This window comes from Penicillium psychrosexuale, assembly GCF_028828465.1.
Source record: "Penicillium psychrosexuale strain IBT 29551 chromosome Unknown utg000002l, whole genome shotgun sequence".
Lineage (NCBI taxonomy): Eukaryota > Fungi > Ascomycota > Eurotiomycetes > Eurotiales > Aspergillaceae > Penicillium > Penicillium psychrosexuale.
In genome coordinates, this window is record NW_026643187.1 from 645,014 (window position 1) to 669,396 (window position 24,383).

The 24,383-nt window shown below is 48.9% G+C and overlaps 10 protein-coding genes across 10 annotated transcripts; 5 read left to right on the top strand and 5 right to left on the bottom strand.

Annotated features, from left to right (window-relative positions):
- Nucleotides 1–8: 8 nt before the first annotated feature.
- Nucleotides 9–1,964, top strand: N7518_001384 (ferric reductase family protein; the record flags this gene model as incomplete). Its single annotated transcript, XM_057182312.1, has 1 exon — nucleotides 9–1,964. One exon carries the CDS (start codon nucleotides 9–11, stop codon nucleotides 1,962–1,964), a length of 1,956 nt encoding a protein of 651 aa, XP_057043762.1.
- A 550-nt stretch (nucleotides 1,965–2,514) lies between these two features.
- Nucleotides 2,515–4,249, bottom strand: N7518_001385 (CRAL-TRIO domain-containing protein; the record flags this gene model as incomplete). Its single annotated transcript, XM_057182313.1, has 3 exons — nucleotides 2,515–3,159; nucleotides 3,218–3,259; nucleotides 3,308–4,249. The coding sequence occupies 3 exons, from the start codon at nucleotides 4,247–4,249 to the stop codon at nucleotides 2,515–2,517; spliced, it is 1,629 nt and encodes a 542-aa protein (XP_057043763.1).
- A 1,485-nt stretch (nucleotides 4,250–5,734) lies between these two features.
- Nucleotides 5,735–7,171, top strand: N7518_001386 (uncharacterized protein; the record flags this gene model as incomplete). Its single annotated transcript, XM_057182314.1, has 4 exons — nucleotides 5,735–5,740; nucleotides 5,791–5,888; nucleotides 5,950–6,820; nucleotides 6,890–7,171. 4 exons carry the CDS (start codon nucleotides 5,735–5,737, stop codon nucleotides 7,169–7,171), a joined length of 1,257 nt encoding a protein of 418 aa, XP_057043764.1.
- Nucleotides 7,172–7,344: 173 nt separating this feature from the next.
- N7518_001387 (glycosyltransferase family 2 protein) lies at nucleotides 7,345–9,379 on the bottom strand (the record flags this gene model as incomplete). Its single annotated transcript, XM_057182315.1, has 3 exons — nucleotides 7,345–7,853; nucleotides 7,926–9,038; nucleotides 9,088–9,379. Coding segments are annotated over 3 exons (1,914 nt in total), but the record flags the coding sequence as incomplete, so codon positions are not given.
- A 1,831-nt stretch (nucleotides 9,380–11,210) lies between these two features.
- Nucleotides 11,211–12,622, top strand: N7518_001388 (NAD(P)/FAD-dependent oxidoreductase; the record flags this gene model as incomplete). Its single annotated transcript, XM_057182316.1, has 3 exons — nucleotides 11,211–12,018; nucleotides 12,065–12,308; nucleotides 12,358–12,622. 3 exons carry the CDS (start codon nucleotides 11,211–11,213, stop codon nucleotides 12,620–12,622), a joined length of 1,317 nt encoding a protein of 438 aa, XP_057043766.1.
- Nucleotides 12,623–13,654: 1,032 nt separating this feature from the next.
- N7518_001389 (NADH:flavin oxidoreductase/NADH oxidase) lies at nucleotides 13,655–14,979 on the top strand (the record flags this gene model as incomplete). The annotated part of the gene is made up of 2 exons (XM_057182317.1): nucleotides 13,655–13,825; nucleotides 13,882–14,979. The coding sequence occupies 2 exons, from the start codon at nucleotides 13,655–13,657 to the stop codon at nucleotides 14,977–14,979; spliced, it is 1,269 nt and encodes a 422-aa protein (XP_057043767.1).
- A 2,522-nt stretch (nucleotides 14,980–17,501) lies between these two features.
- N7518_001390 (uncharacterized protein) lies at nucleotides 17,502–18,408 on the bottom strand (the record flags this gene model as incomplete). The annotated part of the gene is made up of 2 exons (XM_057182318.1): nucleotides 17,502–18,124; nucleotides 18,195–18,408. The coding sequence occupies 2 exons, from the start codon at nucleotides 18,406–18,408 to the stop codon at nucleotides 17,502–17,504; spliced, it is 837 nt and encodes a 278-aa protein (XP_057043768.1).
- Nucleotides 18,409–18,683: 275 nt separating this feature from the next.
- N7518_001391 (aldo/keto reductase) lies at nucleotides 18,684–19,790 on the bottom strand (the record flags this gene model as incomplete). Its single annotated transcript, XM_057182319.1, has 4 exons — nucleotides 18,684–18,883; nucleotides 18,941–19,265; nucleotides 19,321–19,582; nucleotides 19,651–19,790. 4 exons carry the CDS (start codon nucleotides 19,788–19,790, stop codon nucleotides 18,684–18,686), a joined length of 927 nt encoding a protein of 308 aa, XP_057043769.1.
- A 1,388-nt stretch (nucleotides 19,791–21,178) lies between these two features.
- On the bottom strand, nucleotides 21,179–22,619 carry fpaI (putative methionine aminopeptidase, type I; the record flags this gene model as incomplete). Its single annotated transcript, XM_057182320.1, has 5 exons — nucleotides 21,179–21,306; nucleotides 21,361–21,901; nucleotides 21,960–22,273; nucleotides 22,323–22,356; nucleotides 22,416–22,619. Coding segments are annotated over 5 exons (1,221 nt in total), but the record flags the coding sequence as incomplete, so codon positions are not given.
- A 171-nt stretch (nucleotides 22,620–22,790) lies between these two features.
- metAP (putative methionine aminopeptidase, type II) lies at nucleotides 22,791–24,313 on the top strand (the record flags this gene model as incomplete). Its single annotated transcript, XM_057182321.1, has 5 exons — nucleotides 22,791–22,824; nucleotides 22,904–23,028; nucleotides 23,088–24,047; nucleotides 24,103–24,189; nucleotides 24,257–24,313. 5 exons carry the CDS (start codon nucleotides 22,791–22,793, stop codon nucleotides 24,311–24,313), a joined length of 1,263 nt encoding a protein of 420 aa, XP_057043771.1.
- Nucleotides 24,314–24,383: the final 70 nt, after the last annotated feature.

The window sequence follows — 24,383 nt, forward strand, 5'->3', positions numbered from 1 at the left end:
AAGACATAATGTCGTTTCCAAAATTGGATGCTCGTCACATCCAGAACATGAGCGCAGCGACATCATTAGAGCCTCATTGGGGATACTACGATCGCGCCCTTCCCTGCACCAACGATGCGGGATCGTGCGCGTATCTCGACGATGTATACGCATCACATGACCGGGGAATGCTATATTCAGGCATTATGTGGTGTGTTATTGGCACAATTTTGCTCCTCTGGGTCGTCCTGAACCAGTTCAATACGCCAACGATATCACCAGCACTAGCAGCACCAGAGCTAGCCGGACTATACAAGGTCCGCCGCTCTGTTGCCTCATTAGCCCGGAAATATCTCCTGCCTGATGCGGCTCGGTTGATCTTCGGCCGCACAACACGCCTCCAAGTGCTCACCCTCGCTCTGTTGGCTGGCTACCTCCTCATATTCAGCTTTGTCGGCATTCTCTACAACACATGGGTCACGCCTGTCTCGAAGATGCCCGGTGTGTATAATACCCGCAACAGCATCGGCCCGTGGTCAGACCGCGTCGGCACCCTGGCCTACGCCCTCACCCCGCTCTCCGTGCTGCTGAGCAGCCGAGAGTCCTTCCTCTCCCTCATCACCGGCCTGCCATACCAGAGCTTCAACTTTCTCCATCGCTGGCTGGGGTATATCATCTTCCTGCAAAGCTCCCTGCACACAATCGGCTGGTGCGTCGTCGAGCTGAGATTGTACCAGCCGCAACCCACCGTCGGAATTGAATGGATCACCCAGACATACATGATCTGGGGTGTCGTCGCCATGATCTTGATGTTCTTACTCGTCGTGCTGAGCACACCGTGGGGAATCAGACTCACCGGCTACGAGACCTTCCGCAAATTGCACTACATCCTCGCTATGGTCTACATTGGTGCCTGCTGGGCCCACTGGAAGCAGCTCAAGTGCTTCATGTGGCCCTCGCTGATCTTCTGGTTCCTCGATCGTGGAGCTCGACTCGTTCGCACAGGCCTGCTACACTACCACCCCAACCACTCCGGTAGTCTCGGTCTCGGCTTCAAGCCCGCCGATGCGACCATCACCCGCTTCCCGGACACCGAACACGGAGATGTCATCCGCCTCGACCTGCACAATGACCAGGACCCCTGGTCCATCGGCGAACACTACTATTTAACCTTTGCGAAGTGCAGTATCTGGCAATCCCACCCCTTCACGCCACTTAACCTCCCCACCGTGTCAAAGGGCACAGTCCAACACTCATACATACTCCGAGCGAAAAGCGGAGAAACGAAAAAGGTTGCCGACCTCGCTGCCACCGGCACACCCACAACACCTGTCATCTTGACCGGCGCATACGGCGAGTCTATCACCAGTCACTTGACACCAAGCACCAATATAATTTGCGTGGCCGGCGGGACCGGCATCACCTATGTCCTCCCCGTTCTGCTAGATCTGGCCCGCCAAAAACCCTCACCAGACCGCAAGGTCAAGCTCATCTGGGCAGTCCGCCACACGGCGAATACAGAGTGGATCGCAGCAGAGCTAGATCTCTTGCAGAAAGCGCGGAATATGTTGAACCTCGAGATTCGCATTTTCGCTACCCGAGACTCGGGGAGCAAGACTCCCTCGATCGAGAACTCGGATTCCGAAAACTGCAATCTGTCGGTCCCGAATATTGAGGAGAAGGCCGTGCAGGTCTCGCCTTCCAAGTCTGTTTCTGCGTGCTGTGGATGTGATAAACCTACTGCTGTGGAGCGGCTCGGGGGTGCTTCGGATGATGTCAATAGACATCCGGATCTTCCGCGGCTGGTCGATGATTTCTTGGTTGATACGGTGCGCGGCCCGACGAGCGTCTTTGCTAGTGGACCTGGTGGTATGATTAGTGACCTGCGGGATATTGTTGCGTCTTGTAACTCCGGTGAAAAGGTCTGGAGGGGTCAAGAGAGATTTGATGTTAGTCTTATCTGTGATGATCGGCTGGAGTGGTGAATGGGTTGCGAGGAGAGGGGAGTTGTATACATTACCCAGGTGGCTGTATTCGCCAACATGGAATCATCAGAGGTTGTGGATTCAATGTACATTTTATCATGACGAATTTTATGGATCATCTATCAACAGAGATAATATGGGAGTGTAGAACAAGTACAAGGGTACAAGGGTCACAGCTTTTGTTAACATCTCTTCGGGGCTGTCCGAATCTACAAGGAATATGCGTCCACTGCCTAGATGTAACGAATATGAGGTGGAGTGAGTAGGAGGATCGAGGATCTTCTCTTCCTATGCCTCAGTCATATAGCTAAGCTTAATGTCCTATCAAGTGCTTAGATGCAGAGATATATCACACAATAATAGAGATATGTTAAAATAATTATAAAAAGGAAAGTACTATGCCTATGGTTTTGATCATAAATTGGAACCTAGGGGGACACGTCCTTTCGAAAATGCAAGGTGGGTTCACGTCACGTGTTGGTGCCTGAATATACCTGTTCCTGCCTTGATCCTAACAATAGTACTATTATGGTAACTATCAGAAATACCTCTACTTTGTCTGACCGTTGACAACAGCATCCCGCTTAAGCTCACCACCAGGCAAAAGCATACCAGCTCGATCAATGAACGACCGCGCTCGAATATAAGGGTCCAATCTCCAATAGTTCACGCAGAACTCATCAATAACAGCATTCCGTCGCGACTTGAGCTCTTCCACTTTCGACGCCTTGTCCTTCCCGTCAGACTGTGAGCTGGCAGAGATCCACGCTGCTGTTGCAGAGATCATCCGGATTCCAATCATCATGCGGTCGTACATTAGCGAGTCGCGCGTCGCGGTGTCTTTCATGACTGCGTTCTCGTCTTTCACGGGCTCGTCGTATTTATAGGTCCATTTTTCGTCACCGGAGAACTCTTTGGGGATCTTGCTGCGCGGAATAAACTTGTCCAGGTCGGCGATTGACCGCGTGAAATGCACTTTTGATGCGACGACGGGGTCCATCCAGCCGTGGATGAGTTTCCAGATGCCTAAGGTGATATTGTGAGTATTCTTTGCAATGAGAAAGGAGGATTTCTTAATGGAATCATTCGACTTACCGGAGAAAATCCAGGGTGCATTATGGATGAGCAGTTGCCCCAGAGACTCGGGGTAGTTTGCTTCGAAGCATCTGAGAATGAACTTGACTGGTGGGTATTCCTATTGCGAATATTAACACAAGGCAGTCATCTCATCTAGCCTCAGTACGGTATCATACCATGTTGGATAACCCGAATCCTGTCAAATCGAAGACAATTGTCTGTGAATGTGTCAGCTGAGTCAATATCTCACTTTTGGTCGAACATACGCCCGTTTCAACCGGAGGAGCCAAGATAAGTCGCGTCGCCTCAATAACATGAACAATATACCGCTCAAGAGCTTCCTCACTCTGAGCATCTGGCTTGTGAATCTTCACTCTAGCATAGATAACAGGTCGACCGTCCCTGTCAAAGCCATGAAGGAAGCTTTTTCCCATCTTGAGTTGGTTGATAAAGTCGGCACCTTCCTTCTTCTCCTTTGACGTAGCTTTGGCACTACGGGATTGCTCCAGAGCATATTCCTCTCCCCGGGGCAGAATTTCTTCATCAACCTCCATCTCCTTTCTCCATAGGATGTTCGACGCCATCATCGAGAATGCCTTTCCGACATCCCATTTCCTGGCGCGCAAGAACCGGAGCAATAAACTATCTGGGTTTTCTTGCTTGATCATTTTCAATATCGCGAAACACATTTCTTGAGGCGTCATCCTAGAGAGGGTATTCTCCATGGACTTGATCTCTGCATCTTGCACGCCCAGCTGTCGGAGCTGCGAGAAAAGGGAAGAGAAGTGCGCTGGAGTGACCTTTCGGTTGGCCATTTCCGAAATGATGGTGTCTTTGGCATTTTCATTCAAGAGCGAGTCCACCTTGTCCAGTGATTTCTGCTCTTTATTATCGGAGTTATTTCCAGTTCTGATTTCTCCATTTGTTTCGCTATTCGATCCCGCCGGTGCGATTCCATTTGAGGTCTCCCCATTGGTATCTTCGTCCTTCAATGCGCTAATAATAGCCTCCACCGTTGGCTCATTGATCTTGTCCAGAGCAGCAAACAGCTTGCTGGAGGAGTCCTTCGGAATCGGTATGTCATATACAGCCGACAGGACGGTTGCAACAGAGGTCAGAATGATGATCCAAAATTCAATTACCTTTGCTTCCTGATCAGGAGTGAGGTGGCCGAGGTGCCCGGACATAAGATCAGGAGTAGGAGACATGGCGTGAATCGTGGGTAGAGGTAAAGTGTAATGCCGACTGGGGGAAATCAATTCGGATTTTGCTCGCAAGCCCGCCGACGGGGTCTTGTTCAATCATTCATTGTTAACGGGGCCACATGAATAGCAGGGATGCCTCGGCGACCTTCGGATTCACGGGCGAATTCAAATTTGATACCTCGGTGGTTGAACCCAGTCGATCGTTTATTGAGAAATAGGTGCTAGGACCTTCACCTTCTTGTGGGGGATCTTGAAACAGCTCCGATGGAACGGACGCGGATGGACCCTGTGAGGGAGAGCCTGGGATGACGATCCTCCATATTGCGGGGAAGATCGTCGCTCTAGGGAGTTCGATCCCTCTCGATTTTGACCTCGAATACGTAGGTGTGCGGATATTTGGGGACGATGATTATATTTTCACCACATTTACATATGAATTCAATCTAAACCAGGTACGTATTCGGTAAGCGAGCTGTAAGCCAAGATATATGTTCCTGGAGTTCAGCTAAAGAGACCTAGGAAAGATTCGTGCTCTAGGACAAGAACTTATTTAAGAGATAATCATGAGCAGCGTCGAAACCAGCCTTGTCCAAGTACTTAGCGGCATGAGTACAAAACCTTCAATGACGACATCGAGATCTTCCTGCGTCGCCGAAGGAGTCCCCCCCTTCCCCGCTGTCCTCACGGCATGTCAACATGTCTCCTTTTCCCCCTCGGCCTGCGTGTCCCGCAGTCCGTTCCCGATTCCTCCGTTTCAATCCAGTAATCACGCCCGGCATTAAATCTTCGTAGTAAGCCCCCACCCAATGGGCGGCCTACTCAAAGTCGCTCGCCTGGGCACCTTACCCTCTTGATAGCGAATAACCTTACCCAGTAAGTGAAGTGCCCGATCTCTGTCATCTCGCTGCGATTGATACTTAAACTGCAGAGAAGTGATTGGACTAGCAGCTTCTCTAGTGCTAACCAGTGTCCTCCTCATACCGGCTCTAACGGTGGTTCCCAGCTGAGTGCTCGGTATCAGTACCCTGTGCAGTCAGCCCCGATCCCTTCCAGCGGAGGTCCGACATCCCATAGAGATGGCGGATCCATCCAAATGGTAAAAGGCGTTTTATTGAGTGATGATCATCATCTTCTTCTTTGAAGCCTGATCTTCAGGTGCGTACTCGATAATGACTAGGTTGATTACCACGTGACCTGTCGCTCCGTAAATGTTTTGCTCCTCGATGGTTTTACTCCCCTCTACATATCTCCAGGGTTTTGTAAAGCCCTCTTTTTCCGATAGTTCCATTTGCCTTTGTTACATATTTCTAATCATCTTGCAAAATGCCAAAGAAACAGCCACGCGCAAACATATTTTGCCATTCTGAGTTCGATTTACTTTCCCTTTTATCGCTTGCAAAAAGTATACGTGGGAAACCTTGCTTTTGCGATGAAGCTCAACATCCGAAAAGTGGCAGTTTGAATTGGGCCAAATATCTATCTATTTTGATGATGGTATTGAATGGATATTCCGTTCTCCTCGCAAAGACTATTGTGTGCTTCAGGAGGAGAGTACAAGCACAGTCCTTGCAAGCGAGGCGGCAACGCTAAGTTATTTACGCGACAAAAGTGATATTCCCGTCCCAGAAGTGTTTTCGTTCTGGTAAGATCTGCCTACTTGAGATTTGCTGAGTGAATTGTGTATTCGGCTCACAATTGAACAGTCCTACTCATCAGAATGATATTGGCGTTCCCTATATCTTGATAAGCAAAGCACATGGGAAACCACTTGCTTCTTTCGGCTGGGATGACAATAGTGATTTGGATAATGACTCTCGGCCATGTTTGACGCTACAGCAGAAACGAAAGGTCATAAGACAATTGGGCAAAATCCACGCATCCCTTTCGAACATACGATTTGATCGGATCGGATCACTGTTGCGGGTGGAAGACGATTATACTCTAGGAACGTGTCTTTCTCCAGCCCTTATGTGGCATGGCCGCGATGAGTTTGATGATGACGATATCCCACTCGGGCCGTTTGACGACGCAGCATCATTCTACAGAGCGCAGACCTTCGCTTTGCTTGCTCATGTGAGAGAACTTCCTATGGAGCACCATATGTTCCATGCACCGGTGCCTACACGACAGGAATACGATACGTTCAGTGAATATTATATTGCTACGAATAGGTGGAATGACTACGTTACCGTGGGGTCAAAAATCGAGAGCGCAAAAAATAGGCTTGACTACACCTCTGCTGCGCTTGCTATTTTGGAACTTGTTCCCTTGCTAGCCGAAAGCGACAATCAAATTCGCGGCTCTGGCTTCCCATTGTTTCATCCCGACCTGAGTACCAGCAATTTGTTCGTTGATGACGATCTGAATGTGACCTGTATCATTGATTGGGCTTGCACTTCATCTGTTCCGAAGTCAATGTTACTCGTCTGTCCCGGACTACCTCATTCCCGGAATCCAACACCCCTCGAGTTTATAGACTCTTTCATACAAGGTTTTGTTGAAGGGAAAGGGTTGGATTCCCAAGCAGCTCTTCCTTTCGAGAAAAGCAATGATCTTTGGGAATTTGCTCGCTTGGTTAATATGGATTCTATCCAAGATTTCAATCACCTCTCGGAGCTTTTCTAATCCCTTGCCCCTGAACAGGAGCTTTTTGCAAAGCTGAATGACATGAAGGAACGGGATGAGTTTATCACCTCGTTGAAAATGATATCCCAATACACCGCCACATCTGAGGAAATGCGGAATGAGAAACAGTATTTTGAATGTAACGGGCCCGAAAGATTGGCGCTGGCACGCCATATTTCAACAATGGCAAGTCTCAATCCCAAGTTTGTGGCGGATCAGCGCCTCTGGAAGTGGGTCGTGATATACTTGAAGCAGCGAGACACATATATGTTCCCTAACCTTGAGAAGGCAGTTAATTGAAAGGTGTGGAACTACACAACTACTGTCTCTTACTAGGTGTGACGCTTAAAATTGTGTTGTCGCGAAAAGGGTACCATAGCTCGCGACGTCTTGTTTCATAATGTCTTGATTTCTTTCTCCGCATTCCTAACTTCACGAATATAATGTACAATAGAAAACCAAGCGGCCAAAGCCTATGATATAAGAACACCAGCAAGCGCCCCTAAAAGAACAACTGGCACTATAAAAGAGCAGCAGAGTCCGAGGAGAGGTGTTTCAGAACTAAGTTCCTCCTCGATTTCCGCTCGTGGGTATGATATTTCCTTCTCCGTGGTGAGCAATCTAGAGTCTCTGGGGTGATAGGCCGGAGAGTTGAAAAGATGAGCAATGGGTACCCAATTGTGGACAATTGTCAAAAAGCACAAGTGCAGCAATGGTGGCCATGCAAATGTAGTGAGCAGTTTAGGAATTTCTGTTCCATCTCCGGTCACAGCCACCCAGATCGCAAAGAGCATAGCTCCAACAGTCGCAATAAAAAGACAAATGTTCAACAAAGCACCGCTTTGAAGAGTATCTCTGTATGCCTTTTGGAACGACGAAATGGATGTAGCATTTTCGCTCGAATTGGCGGTGCTTCCGGTAACAAAAGATCCCTTTGGTTTGCTTCCGAGTAGGTGGAATCGTGCAATGGCGTACAGATGGGCTATTAACACAACATGTTAGGATCAAGTTTCAGGTTCCATTAAATATGTGGAAATTTTCAGCTCAAACTTACCAGTAGAAAGCCAACTGTTCTCTGCATGTGCAAAAGGCGCAAAGGGAACACCCGCGTGTGCACTCCGAGCCCAGTCATACGCCCATGTAGACGCAACATGCACGATGGCTAGAACAAGCTGAATCTTCACCTCCAACGCCGACCCAGCAGGAATAAACCCACCATCAGAGACAAGAAGGAACGGCAGAGTAACAAATCCAATCGAGTAGGTCACAAGACCTGCCATGATAGACAGTCCCCCAAGAGCAATATCCCAACGCAGATGCTCTGGAATCGCCTTATTGACAGAAGGGAGCAACACAGAAATCTGCTGGGAGTGTCCGATGTGCCACCGATTCCGCTGTTTGAGATGTCCCGCGAGAGAAGTAGGAACGAGGCCGAATTGCAAAACCTCTTGTACCTGCATCGTGCGCTTTCCCAGCCCTCGTAAAATCAACGACAGCTGCCAATCTTCCGAGAAAGAATAGGTCGGATATCCACCTGCGTCGAGAATCGCGTCGCGACGGAAGACTGCACCTGAACCTGCGTCTAGCGCATGACCGAGAAGATCGAGTTCCGTATTCTCACACGTGTAGAAGTAAGCCCGCGACTGGGAGAGGGGATCGCCACAGGGCAGATTATAGAAATACTGTCGTGTGGTCAGTAATGCTGCCTTTGGATCTTCAAGTAAATGGGGCAGTGTCGCGCGCAGAAACTCCGGCATCAGGATGGAGTCTGCATCGACGACTGTGCAGAACTCTGGCGGGTCTTCGGTTTGCAGGGAGAATAGGGCGTAGTTGAGATTTCCTGCTTTGGCGAAGGATTGCCCGGATTGCTTGCCGCGGGTGTGATAGGACAGGTGAGTCCATTTTGTGGCGAGTTTTGCAATTGCGTCGTGCAAGTCAGTTGACGCTCCATCATCCAGAAGGCGGACTCGAAACCGGGAAGCTGGGTAGTCTAAACCACATGCTGCTCGGACTGTGTCCAGGATGATTTCGACTGGCTCTCCGCAGCATGTTACTAGCACATCGACTCTGGGCAGGTTTTCGTTGCTGCGTAATCTCTTGCGGAGTGTCTGATGTGGTGGCTTTGTCGTTGCGGCTAGCGATAAGCGTTGGTGGTTCAGGGAAATGTCTAACTAGATCAGCGGCTGTTCATCGTTCTTTCTTAGAAGGTAACGTACGAGCAAATAGACCCTCAACTCCGAGCATTAACCATCTTTGCCATGTTTGCTCTGGGCTCATCACGGTGAAAAATAGCCGCACTGTAAAGTAGATGTAGGTGGTCCATATTGCTGCTTGCGCTATATGGCGGAGATATTTCCGATACTTCTGCGCATACAGAGCGCGATCATCAGGGGAAAGCTCCTCGATGTCATAGACGTTGTTAGGAAACATTGAAGCGAACTTGAAGCCGTTGGTTTGTGCCGTTGTGATTCTGTTGCATATTATATTGATTTTCTTTTTGCGCTTTTTGACTGGGGATATCAAGAATACCACGAAACAATTTGTCTTAGAATTTTCACAAATTTACCCTAGGCTTTTGAAGGAAGGCCTTCTCCGCCGAAATTAAGGGGTTTGAATGCATTCAGGGCTCCCCCCATTTGCTTCTGGAACATACTGTGTCTATTTATACTACTCCGTATCCACCTGGAGACTATCGCTGCCGAGAACCAATCAACGCACCCCATGGTATGGATTTTGATGGCGCTAGCCTTAATTGGAAGTGGGCCATTTCCTCGGCATCCGATTGGATCCCTATTCTATAAAATCCTGAGATGGCCTGGGGGACTGAATATATTGTCATGCACAATTCGAGCCATTGCATGTGCCTCTTGTGATTTATTGAGGATATCTTTGCCTGGGGATATCATAAATTAGCACATGCTTAGGCGGGCAACCTTTGGTGAACACATACTTGTAGATTGTGCATCAATTCAACATCAACATCGGTAAATACAAGTGTTTACTCTACTACCTTACAAGAAAAAAGGAAAAAGCAGGAATTTATTACCATCGAGAGAGATGTATATTAAAACTATAAAAAAAAAGAAACACCGTAACAACGAAATAACGAAAGGGGTGATAACTCCCATGCCAGTACCCTATGCCTAGGCCACGTCAGCCCATATAGGTTGGAATGCATATGTTTATAATCGCGGACTGAGCAGATCGAACACCGGCAGCCGGGGTTACCTGCATGTTTAATCCGTGTGAACCCACTCAGCCACTGGGGGACTCTCGTTAGGGGGAAGGTGTTGCTGTGAAATATATAGGAACATATGCTTCCGAAAAGGGAAGGTGGGTCCTCACGTGTTGATGCCTGAATATAACGTTTCTGCCTGCAGATCATACACACACTTAGTATTAGAATGTATATAATATGTTCTGCTACTCTACAGGAAGACAAAAGCAGGAGTTAATGGGTGAAAAACAAAAAAAAAGGACGAAAGGGGTGATACTCCCATGCCAGTACCGCTATGCCCAACCCAACGGCTTAGGAACGCATATGTGGAATGTTTATAATCGTAGGCTAAACACCGACAGCCGGAGCTAACTGCATGTTTAATACGTGTGAGCCCACTCAGCCACTGGGGGGGAATTTCGAAGAACAGGTGTTGGTCCTAAATTTATAGGAACCTGGGAGGGCATATCCTTCCTAAAATGGAAGGTGGGTCCATACACCTCATATCTTTCATCCTTCATGTTCCTGCATTTGTGACCTAGTTCTCGCGGATCGAAAGAAGGGGGTAGGCGTTATTAGAGAAGAAGATCTGTATAAGAAGGCCGCGGGGCTGCTTCATGGATCTATAGAGAGAATCCATGGATTTCCCGAGACCTTGAAACCTTCTGTCGTCGTAGTCCAATAGAGTTCTGTATTTTACAATAAGAAGAGCGTTCTTTTGGTCTGTTCACCCACATACATAATATATAGAATGGGTGGCAGACCACCAAGATACGGACGGTGAACCGGCATGATTTCTGGGAGGCCTCTCCTGTTAGACCTTATCGTAATTAAATTCATGAATATCTTAACAATAATTTGGCATAATCGGGGTATCATACTTCGTTTCCAATTCAAATCAAAAGTAGTATCAAAATCCATAGATTAGACATGTGATCGGCTCGATCGGAACCCCGCCCGATACAGACGGAACGGAATCAATGTGACTCGATTCATAGATAAAGAAGCCCTGGGATTCGCATAGAGAGATGAAAAGGAATAATTTACCATTTGAATAGCACATAATATCACATTTGTCCATCATTTGCCATTCCTGACCAAGAATCGTTGGTCATTTTCGAAATGACCTCAAACAACCCCTCATACCTTATTATTGGCGCAGGTGTCTTTGGGGTATCAACTGCCTATCACCTCATCCAGAAGTATCCCAATGCGTCGGTGACTCTGGTTGATCGAGACGCATATGATGCCGAGTCGCGTGTGGCTGCATCATGGGATTGGAACAAGGTTATTCGCGCTGATTACGACGACAAGGTCTACTGTAGACTTGCTCTTGAGGCTCAAGAAATTTTCAAAAACGACCCCCTTTGGCAGCCATACTTCCACCAAACTGGCGTTTACTGGGCGTGCCGCAGCGACTACGCGCAGACTGTCATCACAAACCATAAGGAACTCGGTCGCGATGACGATATCATTGCTCTCCCTGTTTCTGAAGCTAGAAAGCTTTATGGCGGAATCTTTGACAATGCTGATTACACCGGTGTTAAAGAGGTTCTGGTGAACAGGGCTAGTGGCTGGGCTGCTGCCGGCGATGCTCTTCGAGCAGTGACAAAGAGGTGCTTAGAATTGGGCGTCTCGTACGTCACCGCATCCGTTACTAGCCTTGAGTTCGATGGGCATGGCTCCTGCACTGGTGTGAAGACACAATCTGGAGAGACATTGCCGGCCACGCATGTTATCGTCGCTGCTGGGGCTTTCACGCCGACATTGCTAGAGTGGAGTGCTGTGAAGAGCGGCAACGCTGGACTACGAGCTGGAGAGCGGATTCTTGCGGCTGGTATTACAACCGGGATGGCACAACTCAACGAAGAGCAATACGAAAAGTACAAAGACATGCCTGTTGGCTTCCAGGGCTACACACCGAATGAAGGTACGCTTTCCGGTATATTCGTATGAATGCCACTAATCATTCCCAGGGAAACCCTTCATTGGCAGCATTCCCCCTACCAAAGACCGAGAGCTCAAGTGGTGGGGATCTAAGATTTTCACAAACACCCGAGAGGTAGTCCCTGGGCATTACCTCTCTTCTCCTCCACCCACGAATGACTACAACCAGTGGAAGGTTCCAGGACCTCTCAAGCAGGATATCGTAGAGGCCAGGAATCTGTGGTATGGGCCCGAAAGTGCAACATGGCAGATGACGAAGCACCGAATTTGCTGGTTAGTGTGCCCCTGACAACACATTGATTGATTTTCTAACACTCGAAAGGGACGCTTTCACCACTTCCTCGGACTTTATCATTTCGCCTCACTCTGCCTCCAAAGGACTATACGTCGCCACTTGTGGTTCGTTCCATGGATACAAGTTTTTCCCCGTACTTGGCAAGTATATCACACAGATGCTTGAGGGAGAATTGGCGCCCGAATTGATAGAAAAGTGGGCATGGGATCGGCAGAGACCTGACTCGTCCGACAACGTGGAGTACCCAAACTCTGAGATGAAACATTTACTGGGACCTGCAGCGAAGCTGTAGAGGAAATTGGATAGGCATTGGCCAGCGCATTTGCTGGGGATCACCAAAACTCCATTTTGATACGCTTGATAAGACATAATGTGATTTGAATTGGCGTACTTTTATCACAACGACTATTTGACATTAGTTTTGCCGCTGATCTAGAAGATTCCTCTTGCATAATATCCGTTAATGGCAATTAAGAGATTAGTACATGGAGCCGATTGTATATTGAGTATTACAAACTCGGCTGCCGGGGTAAAGTTTATACCCTCGCTACCCCTTGCTGCGGAACAGCCCGCCACCGTTTCGGTCCAACAGATCCGAGAGGGCCTGAAAATCTGCCCCGAGCGCTGAAGGAGTCACTTGCACAGGAATTACAAGTCAAAATACTTACCCATGGCAACCTGAATCAATCCAAAATCGTGATTCAGGGCGGGAAAATCACAGGGATCATTGACTGGAGTGCTGCGTGTTCTAGTACTTTGCCCTACGATGGCCAGCCCTCGATCCAGAGTAGCACGAATTCTCTACATATATCCTACCGCCAGATGAATATGAATATTCGAAAATTATCGACTGCTACGTGTATGTGAACACTCCATATTTCCACCTAGCGTGAGAAGAAATAAGCTTAAACTTCAGAGTTTGATCCACGGAGTTCCATTGGGCCCTGTCGGAGACATTACCTAATCATTGTATGGGCCGACGGATCCCGAGGTCGGGTTATCGGCACCCAATTCAACCGGGTGGATGCCATTCGGCGACTTTTGATATCATTTTACAGGGCCATGTCGCTGAATATCCTGATAAATGGATCTATGTGTCAAAGTGGGATTGTTTCTAGGGTGGAGCGTTAAATTTCTTGGATATTTCGCAACTTGTTTGCCTCCAGAATCAGATGATAAGGCACATCAAAAGTTTCCGATGATAAATCAATCCTCAACTTCCCCACTGTAGATCAGTACATAAATCAAGCCATCCCCCCTACAAAATGGAATTGTTCGCACATATAATAAATATATTCAATAATTCATACCTAGCATCATCAAAATGACCTGGCCTGATGTCTCCGTTAAGCCCGCCGAGGGCATCTCATACTTCACCCCTGCCCAGAGTCCCCCGGCAGGCACAGCTCGCAACCCTCAAACGAGCGGAAAGCCCATTCCCAAGCTGTTCAAGCCTGTCACCATCAGAGGAGTGACTTTCCACAATCGCCTTGGTGTATGCAATTCCCCCCAATTCCTTCCATAATCGCACAGCTAACAATAACCCTGCAGTTGGCGCCCATGTGCCAATACAGTGCCGAGGATGGCCACATGACCCCCTGGCACATGGCCCACTACGGCGGCATTGCCCAGCGCGGACCAGGAAACCTGGTCATTGAAGCCACCAGTGTTGTCCCCGAAGGCCGCATCACCCCCGGCTGCCTAGGCCTCTGGAAGGACTCGCAGATCGCGCCGTTCAAGCAGGTCGTTGAGTTTGCACACAGCCAAGGCCAGAAAATCGGTGTCCAGCTCGCACACGCCGGCCGTAAGGCCTCGACCGTGGCCCCTTGGCTTGGCGGCGTTATCGCGAACAACTCTGTGGGCGGTTGGACCGATAACCTCAAGGCTCCCAGCGCCATCCCCTTCGGTGAGGGCGATCCCATCCCCATTGCCATGACTCAGGACGATATCGCCGAGGTCAAGACTGCCTGGGTTGCTGCTGTCAAGCGTGCTCTTGCTGCTGGTTGTGATTTCATCGAGATCCACAACGCTCATGGTTACCTTCTCTCCTCGTTCCTCAGCGCCTCCTCCAACCACCGCACTGATAACTACGGTGGCAGCTTCGAGAACCGCATTCGTCTCTCCTTGGAAATCGCTCAGTTGACCCGTGACACTGTCGGTGAGGAGGTGCCCGTCTTCCTGCGTATCTCGGCTACCGACTGGCTTGAGAACAGCATGCCGGATGAGAAGGGCTGGAAGCTTGAGGACACGGTTGAGTTTGCTCGTGCACTTGCTGCGCAGGGCGCTGTCGATCTGATCGATATCAGTACTGGTGGTGTTCACTCTGCTCAGAAGGTTGCCTCTGGTCCTGCTTTCCAGGTCCCTTACGCTATAGCTGTCAAGAAGGCTGTTGGGGATAAGATGCTTGTTTCTGCTGTTGGTATGATCAACAACGGAAAATTGGCAGAGAAGATTTTGAACGAGGATGATATCGACGTCATTTTTGTTGGTCGTGCCTTCCAGCGGGATACCGGTCTCACTTGGCAGTTTGCTAAGGACTTGGATGTTGAGATTGCCATGGCTGGACAGATTCGCTGGGGTTTCACTAGCTTCCGCAATGCGTCCGAGTATATTCAGCCTAACTCTATGAAGGCTTGTATTTTTGATTAGATTTAGATACACCAGCTGTTGACCGGCTTGTGGCCGGCTTGCATTGCATTCACTATAGATATGCCATGTTTTTTTTGAACAATGAGAACAATGAGAATTGATGTTTCTTCATGAGACCTGTGATTGATTAGAAGTATGAGAAATTGATTTCAGAAACGTCACGCATATTGGCTTCGTCTCCCTCAATTTTCTTGGTGGTCCTTTTCGTTGCCGCCTGTTCGTCGTCTTATGTATTCAACTACAACAAAGGTAATCCAAGAGATCCTGGGCAGGAATAGCGGGCTTCTAGGAGTGAGGCCACTTTTGGGTGGCTTGGACATGCAACGAATAAGAAATAATCTAAGAAACATGGGGTTTAGTAACATGAAGTTTGTGACAGATTGTTCCAACTAAAACTAAACACGGAAAACTACCAAGAAGGAAGCGAGGATATGTGAAACGTTTTGATTGAATTCCAACTAGTCTGAGAACAATTGCGATTGGTTATCTTTCATTGGAAACATGGCAAAGAGCGTTCTGTCTCGATGAGACCTGATGACATTCGGAGCTCCAGCTCTATGACCCCTTCAGCGTACATCGAAAACCGATTATATGGTTCTCAACGGACGCTGAAGAGGCCATAAAACTGCAGATCCGAACAATCGCCTAGGTATTCACCAAGGGAAGATGAGAAGTCATCTCATATTCAGAGCAGCCATGGCCTCAACAAAAAAATCCCCCTGGGAGAACCCAGGGGATAAAAAAAAAACGCGACGTCACTGCTTCACTGAACACCCGCCCGAAGGTCGCGACCCCTCGAGGGAGGTCCAGTTCAGCAGGTCGGCCACGTACCCGCCAGGCTTTCAACAAACGGTTGCGACCCGTGATGCATCAGCCGTGCTAGAAGGATTTCTCACCCGCTTCCTGAAGCGCTGGACTCGGAGCCAAGTCCAGACAGGTTCAGAGTTCCACATAAAATGACCCGCAGGCGTACCTTGACTCGCGCCGCGCTCGCTTGGGCATCGGAAACAAATGATGTTTCGCAAGCGGTTCCATAAAGGGGCCGTTGCGGCTGCTCCTCTGGTGTCTCGCGTTGCTACTCCAACGAAGCGAAAGAAATGTTGATTTTTGCTTCAACTTAGGTTTGTTCGGCACAAAGAACACCCTCAACAGATGTCGGCAGGATTGAACCAGTATAGGCACTGATCCTCCCCATGCCTTCCATCATACAGTCCCGCCGGAAATCCCGCTGTCCTCCCAAAGGGGACTGCAGGCTTGGCCAGTTGGAGACTGCAGAGGTTGTAGCGATGGCCTCCCATAAATCCCGTCGCATCGGCTCTGATCAACGATTTCATTGGATTGGAACGCAGGTTTTACCCCTGATCCGCACCATACTCTCAAAACGATACTCGGATCGTAAGAGTTGACGCTTCATGTACTAGACGAAGCTGAGCACAGTAAAGCCCGGTGGATCGATCTTGAGAACCAGCTTCGAATTCCTCCCCAATCATGCCGCATGCAGAGCGAGCGCCATGGCTTCCCGAAGGCGTGCTGCCGGGACGTCGCAAGAAGGGCCAATTAGGGAGTTGTTCGAGGCATGTGACTCGAAGAAAGGAAAAAAAATCCCCCCTCATGTGGCCACCAGATCCACAAGAGGTGTCTATGGTCCCAGCCAATAATACAGCGCCCCGAATATCTCACGCTAAGTGCGAGAGTTTCGCGGCGTGAATCTTGAATGGAACCTTTCGGCAATGGGACACCAATAGCACTGATCAGAAGACCAGCGAACCCATCATAAGACGTCCATCGGCAGGTATTCCAACTAGCCTCGGTCGGGCAGGACAACCGAGATCAGGGAAGTGCCTTTCGACAAATGTCCTATCCCAATCAGCACAGGGCTGTTCACAACGGAATGGGTGAGAGAACTCCTTCTCCATGCAGGTGCAAAGAGCCGATGAGGAAACTCAATGACCCGCTGCTTGGGGTACAAGGCCAAGCAGGCACGGTCAGGAGAACTCTGGAGAAAGGAAAGAGGAAGGAGGGGATTGGGAGGATTTTATATTCACCCGTGGATGCGTCCCGAGATTTCGCACCTTTGTCGATTACCTAATCATTACCCCACTCCAGCGCGTCCCGACGCGTTCGCGACGCGTCGAAACTAACTTTCAGGGCTTTTCTCACTTCCGCCCTGCCACATTCATCGTCATATCGATCCTTTCTGTTCCGATTGTTTTAAGTCATTGATATGACCACCCGTGGACAAGCTCCACAAAGACCTACATGTTAAAGGTCTGAAATCAAGTACGGGGTAGTCTACGGAGGATATTTCAGGTAGGCGTATAATCTTTGGTTTGTTTTTTTGCCCTAGGTTGTTGGTTCTCAATGTCCGGTCGGAATGATTCTTATTTTTCGGATAGGGGAAAAGAGCGAACAGTGTTTGGCCGGGATTTTGTAAGCCTGACTTTCGCGAACGTCCGGCGTCAGATATTAGCATTATTTCACCTCCAGACAAGAAACATTTACTTTCTCAGAATTTAAACAGCTCACGGCAATACCTCCTTCCCCATCCAATCCCAACACCTCCCTCTCCCTCCTTTAGCCTCGGGTGATAACCCCACAAGCACCTCCAACAGCTTGTCGGCTGCGTCAGCCGGCTCCAGCATTTCCCTCGTTCCCCAATAATCCTTGGTGAACTCCGTGTGCACAGTCCCAGGGTGCAACGCCACAGCAATTGCCCTTTCCGCACTCTTCGTGCGCAAATACAAACCAAAAGTCTTGGCCAATTGGAATACAGCTGCCTTACTTGCACGGTAGGAATACCATCCGCCCGATGCATTGTCGGATATTGAGCCGACTCGAGCAGCCATCATTGCATAGATGGCATGCGAGGGCAGCCCGAGCGGCCCTTGGGAGTTGATTGCAGAGCTAGCCTCTATTGTCGGGAATTTCGGGGCGGATCGCAATGGAACGAATTGGGAGAGGTGCTTCAGGAGTAGCAACGGGCCGAGGGAGTTAACTTTGAAGCTCTCCAGCGCATTGGCAGCATCGATTTGGCTGGGCGACTTTTCGGCATGTAAAATGCCGGGGATTGTCAATCCGAGCCTGAGTGGTGTGTTCGGGTATTTCTGGCGGATTGTGTCTGCCATTGCTGATATCGTAGACTCATCTAGGAAGTCGGTTAGCGTTGTGATGCCGAGAAGAATTTATTTTCCAAGAATTGAGTTGCTTTTTCTTACCTGTTACATCAACTCGGAGAATACGGAGCCTCTGATCCGCGTCTTTTGGCATACCCTTGCTTGCCAGCAGTCGTTCTTTGAGTTCATCGCAGTTCTTGCGGGCTGTTGCGATCACCGGGAGCTCTGTCCGTGTCAGGAGCTGCTGTGCGAAGGCGAACCCCAATCCTCGCGAGGCAGGGGTTACTAGGGCGAATCCATGAGCTGCCGATAGCATGACTTATTTGCTGAACTAGTTTTGCTGATGGTATATGTTTTTCAAGCGGTGAGGGATAGTGGAATCAATAATAGCAAGGAGTTGCTAGTTAATGTTCCGCGTATATGTGACGTCACAAAGCACAGGTCATCGATTTAAGCTTCGATCTGATCTACATCGTGAGGCTACAATGGGTCTAATTTAAAACAATAGTCGACATGTGTATACTCAGTATTTATGACTTGTTTTAGATTCACTGTTTATCTCCCAACACCCTCAAACATAACCAATCTATCTCAGTTCTTTCCCTCCAGACCAACAAAGCACTCTCTGCCAAACTCGTTGCTGCTATCATTGAAACGGAATTTCCTGTTGAGTTTCTCAATCTTCTTCATGTCTTCTGGGCTCAGCTTGAAATCCCCTCCCAAATTGGCCCTGATCCTCACAGGTGTTTTAGACTTCGACAGCACCGCGTGCCCCTGCGTGACTGCCCAAGCTGTCAAACAACTGCAGTTAGTATCATACAGACTAAATCCATGCAGATTCCACTTACCAAGAGCAACCTGAGAGGGGGTTTTGTTGTACGGCTTGCCTATCTCCGCCAACACAGGCTCATCGAGCAGATGGGCGGGGCGCTTCCCAGCATAGAGAGAGTTCTGGTTTCCAAACGGCGAGTAGTGCATGACAAGTATACCCTGACTTCGATTCCATTCGGTGAAATCATGCTGCTGCAGCCACGGATGACATTCCATCTGGTGCACAGCGGGAACGACGGAAGAGTTCTTGATCAGGTGCTCCATCTCGGACTTGTTAAAGTTCGAGACGCCGATCGCCCTCGCCTTGCCGGTTTTCAGAAGCTGTTCCATTGCTTTGTACGTCTGCTTTTGTGTCAACGGTTAAATTCATAGATCAAGAGATGAGAGTGCTGCATACGTCGGCAATGTCGATATTCACCATGATCGGGTTCCCATCCTTTACCGGAAAGAGTTCCTCCCCTCGTTCCCAGGCCACAGGCCAGTGAATCAGGAACAGATCAACGTAGTCCATGTCTAGATCGTCTAGGGATTGCTGCATAGCCGATGCCACGTCGTCTGGGTGGTGCTTGTTGTTCCATAGCTTAGTTGTAATGAAGAGCTCTTCGCGTGGGACGCCACTTTTCTTGACGCCTTTGCCGACAGCCTTCTCAGTTCCGTAACTAGTATATAGTCAGTGCTGTACATTGAGTTTGCCACTCGTCTCATTCGGGAAAGCAAAGCTGCTCACACGCGTGCAGTGTCGATGTGACGGTATCCTGCCTTGATTGCTTCCGCTACGGCATCTTCCTGTGCATCCGCATCCTGCCAGGTGCCGAATCCAAGGGCTGGGACCTCGGCTCCGGTGTTCAACTTGAATTTTGTGGGCATCTTAGATTGATTGATTTCAATGATGATTCAACAGTTCATGTTCAGCTCTAATATAGAGCAACTCCAAAGCACATCCAAATCCTGACATGATTATCAAAGACACGTCAAGGTGACGAATTCATGTTTGTGCTTGTCCGGGGTGATGACATGAAAATGATGTCTTCGCAGTCTCAGAGTACCACTGACGAGCGGATGATACCTAGAATATCGCCCAAGGCGCGTTAGTGTTCATAGTCATATGGTTGCAACACCCTGCAAGTAGCAATATATTAGCGTTGACTATGCATATATTCATTAACGCCTTGCCCACGCTGATTTCTCTCCGACTCGTCACGAGCACGAACCTTGACGATGGATCAGTCTATGACCTTCTCCCACCCACAAAGCAACCACGCCGGCATCTTACGGCTTCTGACATCTCCGGCAGCCACTTAATTATCCAGAATTACAACCGCTAACGTCATCGTAAACAATACGGAGTACTTCTTCCCAAATCAATTCGGTCTCGGCACGCTCCTTTGCATCGGAGCCCTATGCGCCATATCCACCATATCCACCATCTCATGTTCAAGAATCCTCCTCATATCAATCCTCACGACGATCAAAATTACTTCCAGCTGAAAACGAATCCTTTCATCACCGACATCGTTCCTGGAAGAACCACCCCGCAGATCCCAAGCAAAGATGGAAAGTACGGCCCTGAGCCAGGGAAGGGCTCAGTGGTAGTGTTCCACCTTTGGATACAATACGACCACCGCCAATCTTCGCACCGCACATGCTCGAAACCTCGAACAAGTTTCTCGCCCTGCAACAGGATATATTCTGGAGGAAGGATGAGCTCGGCCTGCTGGCTGTTCAAATTGGCGAAGCAGGGAACGCAGTTCTAACAACACCAGACTTATAAAGTATCTCTCCAAAGAGGTGGAAAGTATTCATAAATTTGCCCACTCGCTACGTAAGGAGATTTGGGTGTACTATAACCGGCATAACCCTGGGCATGTGGATGTCTTTCATGAGACGTTGATTACGAAAGATAGTTTATGAGAGCATGTATGTAAATTGGAATCCAACTGCTCGGAAGAGGCGAGGTGAAGGGCAACAGTCACAAAGACAACACAGACGCCTAGTGCTGATACACCGGGTTTGGAGTCGTTCAAAGCAAGACTTGATAAAGAGGATTAGAACCCGAGGGAAAGTCCCTCCTACAACTCCAACAGCACCATTGGAATGACTTGGTAGAACAGAATAGTAATCATGCACTCAGAATAGGGTCAATGACAACAAGTTGCGCAGCTTCCGAAACACGAGTTACGTAGATCTGCGGACAGAGTAATGACCCTTATCCGCTCGGTGGCCCCTTTATGACCAGCCTCCACCTACCCATACCATTATTTCTTTGCTTTTCCATTTGTATCTCCGTTTGCAACCTCTGGTATGGGGATTGGCCCTCCTGGGGAGTTCTCCAGTCTCGCCGTCAAAACCTCGACGCCTGTTTCTGTGACAAGCATAGTATGTTCTATCAATTTTCAAGTTAGTATTTAGAATCTATCTGTAAAAGGTCTATGCGCACCAAATTGGGCTGACCGTTTGCCGTCCACCGTGGCGTTTGTCCAGTCATCTGGCCAAGTCATATCTCGGTTGATTCCCAGAGTTAGGATAGGTTCGATCGTGAATGTCATCCCGGGTTTGCATGTTCCCACGGCCTTATTCTTCGCGTAGTGGGGGATCCAAGGAGGAGGGTGGAATTCCGAGTTGATACCGTGGCCACCCCAAGTCTTTATAACGGCAAGGCCCCTAGAGGCTGCGTGTTTTTCAATGATCTTGCCGAACTCTCGAATCGGTACACCTGGCTTAATTATCGCGATAGCCATATCCAAGGCCTCACGGGTCGTTTCAACGAGTCTGATCGATTCCGGATCCTTTTTATCACCAACATAGTAGGTCTCGTTCAAGTCGGCATGATATCCACCATGGTATAGAGAAACGTCGAGGTTAAGAATGTCGCCATTAAGAAGAACTCGGTGATCGGGGATGCCGTGGCATACAACTTCATTCGGAGATGTACATACCGACTTAGGAAAGTGGTTGTAGTTAAGTGGAGAAGGATATGACTGCCTTACGCTTTAGCGAACAATTTGATAAGTTCACATAGGAGTAAATATCACTCACCTCTCGCTCAACGCAAGCATTATGGCAAATTTCATCCAGGTAATCTGTGGTCACGCCGGGCTTTATCGCCGCAGCAGTTATATCGAGTACTTCTCGAGCTAACCTACACACCTTACGCATAGCGTCCTGGCCCTTTGCATCCAAGAGGTCCCATTTTGACCTACTCAGGCGCATCTCACGCTTTGGAATACCAGTCACGGCCCAGTCGGGATGCTTGATTGTTTTAGGGACTGGTCGTCGCGGGGAGAGTGGATATACGGGTCTGACAGAGCCAGTGTACGGGTATGTCGGAAAGGGGTCGTAAACTCCGCTAGCTATATCGCAATTAGAGAATACAGTCACGAGTAACTTGGAGGTAGTTACCATTTTGTATCTTATGCACCGCCTTGTGTGTGGTCTAGATACGGATCAATGTTAGGTTCTCGATAAGAAGAGGTCCGCGTGGACGTAACCTACCCAATTTCTCTTGAAGCAGTCTTGAGCGCAGAAGTAACTACCTTTGATGCCCAGCTTTAGACACGTTGGGCATTGCAAGGTCCCAGCTTCATTGTCGCAATCGGCCCCAGAGCACGTCTCATGATCGGACATTGTTGCGAAGTGAAATTCGAGCTTGAGTGGGCCGGAAGAGGAGATGAGAGGAGTTGTGTGGAAATGCAAGTTCTCACAAGTTACAGCTTTTTATGGTCCACTCCAGTCCGACCTCAACACGCTAGGTCGTACTCCGTATAGGAGTTTTAAACCGGCGTAGCTGGCAGATTTTTAAAAGGCGGTCAATTTAGGTACGTTCCTTGGACCGCCATACCAACAGTGTTTACCCCCGCTATAGACCCAATGGCACAGCTTATCGAGAACCTGAAACTCAGCGGTAAGAGTCCTAGAATCTGATGTTTGACATACACATTTAGCGACAGTATAAGCTAATAATACCTGCTTTTGACTCACAGATGCTGGTCCAAATGGAGTCGACATCCCCGTTCTCGCCCCCACAGTAAACGGAACTTCGAAAGAAACAGAGGATTCGGACGACGATGTCGCTGAAGATACCCCGGCAGTAGCTGTTGAGAACGGCGTTGCCAAAAAAAGAAAAACAGAAAGAAGAGGCCAAAGAAGAAGCAACAGAAGGTTCAGACGGATCCACCATCGATTCCCTTATCGCAGCTATTCCCGAACAACACCTACCCCAAGGGCGAGGAAGTTGAGTACAAGGACGACAATCGATGGCGAACTACCAATGAGGAGAAACGACACCTCGACAACCTCAATAGTGACTTCCTCTCTGATTACCGTCAGGCAGCTGAGGCACATCGTCAGGTCCGTCAGTGGGCACAGAGAAGCATCAAGCCAGGTCAAACGCTCCTCGAAATTGCCAACGGCATCGAGGATAGTGCGCGACGTCTGGTGGGTCATGATGGCTTGACCGAAGGTGACTCTTTGATAGCCGGCATGGGATTTCCCACCGGTTTGAACATCGACAACGTCGTCGCCCACTACAGCCCAAACGCCGGTTGCAAGACCGTGCTTACGCAGAGTAATGTACTGAAGGTCGATATCGGCATTCATATAGGCGGTCGGATTGTGGACAGCGCCTTCACGATGGCGTTCGATCCTATGTATGACAACCTACTCGCAGCCGTCAAGGATGCAACGAATACCGGCGTGCGCGAATCGGGCATTGACGTTCGGGTGGGAGAATTGGGCGGCTACATTCAGGAAGCGATGGAAAGCTACGAGTGTGAAATCAACGGCACCACCCACCCGATCAAGGCGGTTCGCAACTTGTGCGGCCACACAATCCTTCCGTATTCCATTCATGGCACCAAGACTGTCCCCTTTATCAAGTCGGATGATATGACGAAGATGGAAGAGGGGGACGTTTTTGCTATCGAAACCTTCGGCAGTACCGGCAGCGGCCGATACGTCGAAGGAGGCGAGGTCTCGCATTATGCCCTGCGCGGTAACGCGAACACAAAAGACTTGACTTTGTCTTCTGCTAGATCTGTCTTGGGAGCTATCAAGAAAAACTTCAGCACGATCCCTTTCTGCCGACGCTATTTGGACCGGATTGGGCAAGAGAAGTATCTCCTAGGTGTATGAACTTCCATTACGGATACGTGATTGGAAATCTTGACTAACAAGAATATAGCTGAATAATCTAGTGAAATCCGGAATTGTTGAAGATTATCCCCCTCTGAATGAGAAACAAGGGACCTATACGGCTCAGTTTGAACACGTAAGTCATTTGGCTCTCCAGGGCTCCAAGGCTTTCTTAAAGCAGAATAATCACTAATGAATATAAGACTATTCTACTCCGACCAAACGTCAAAGAGGTCATTAGTCGCGGAGACGACTTCTAAACATATTCGAGTTTATGGTTTTATGTCTCAGGGTGCATTCAAATGGTTATTGAAATAACTATCATGGTTA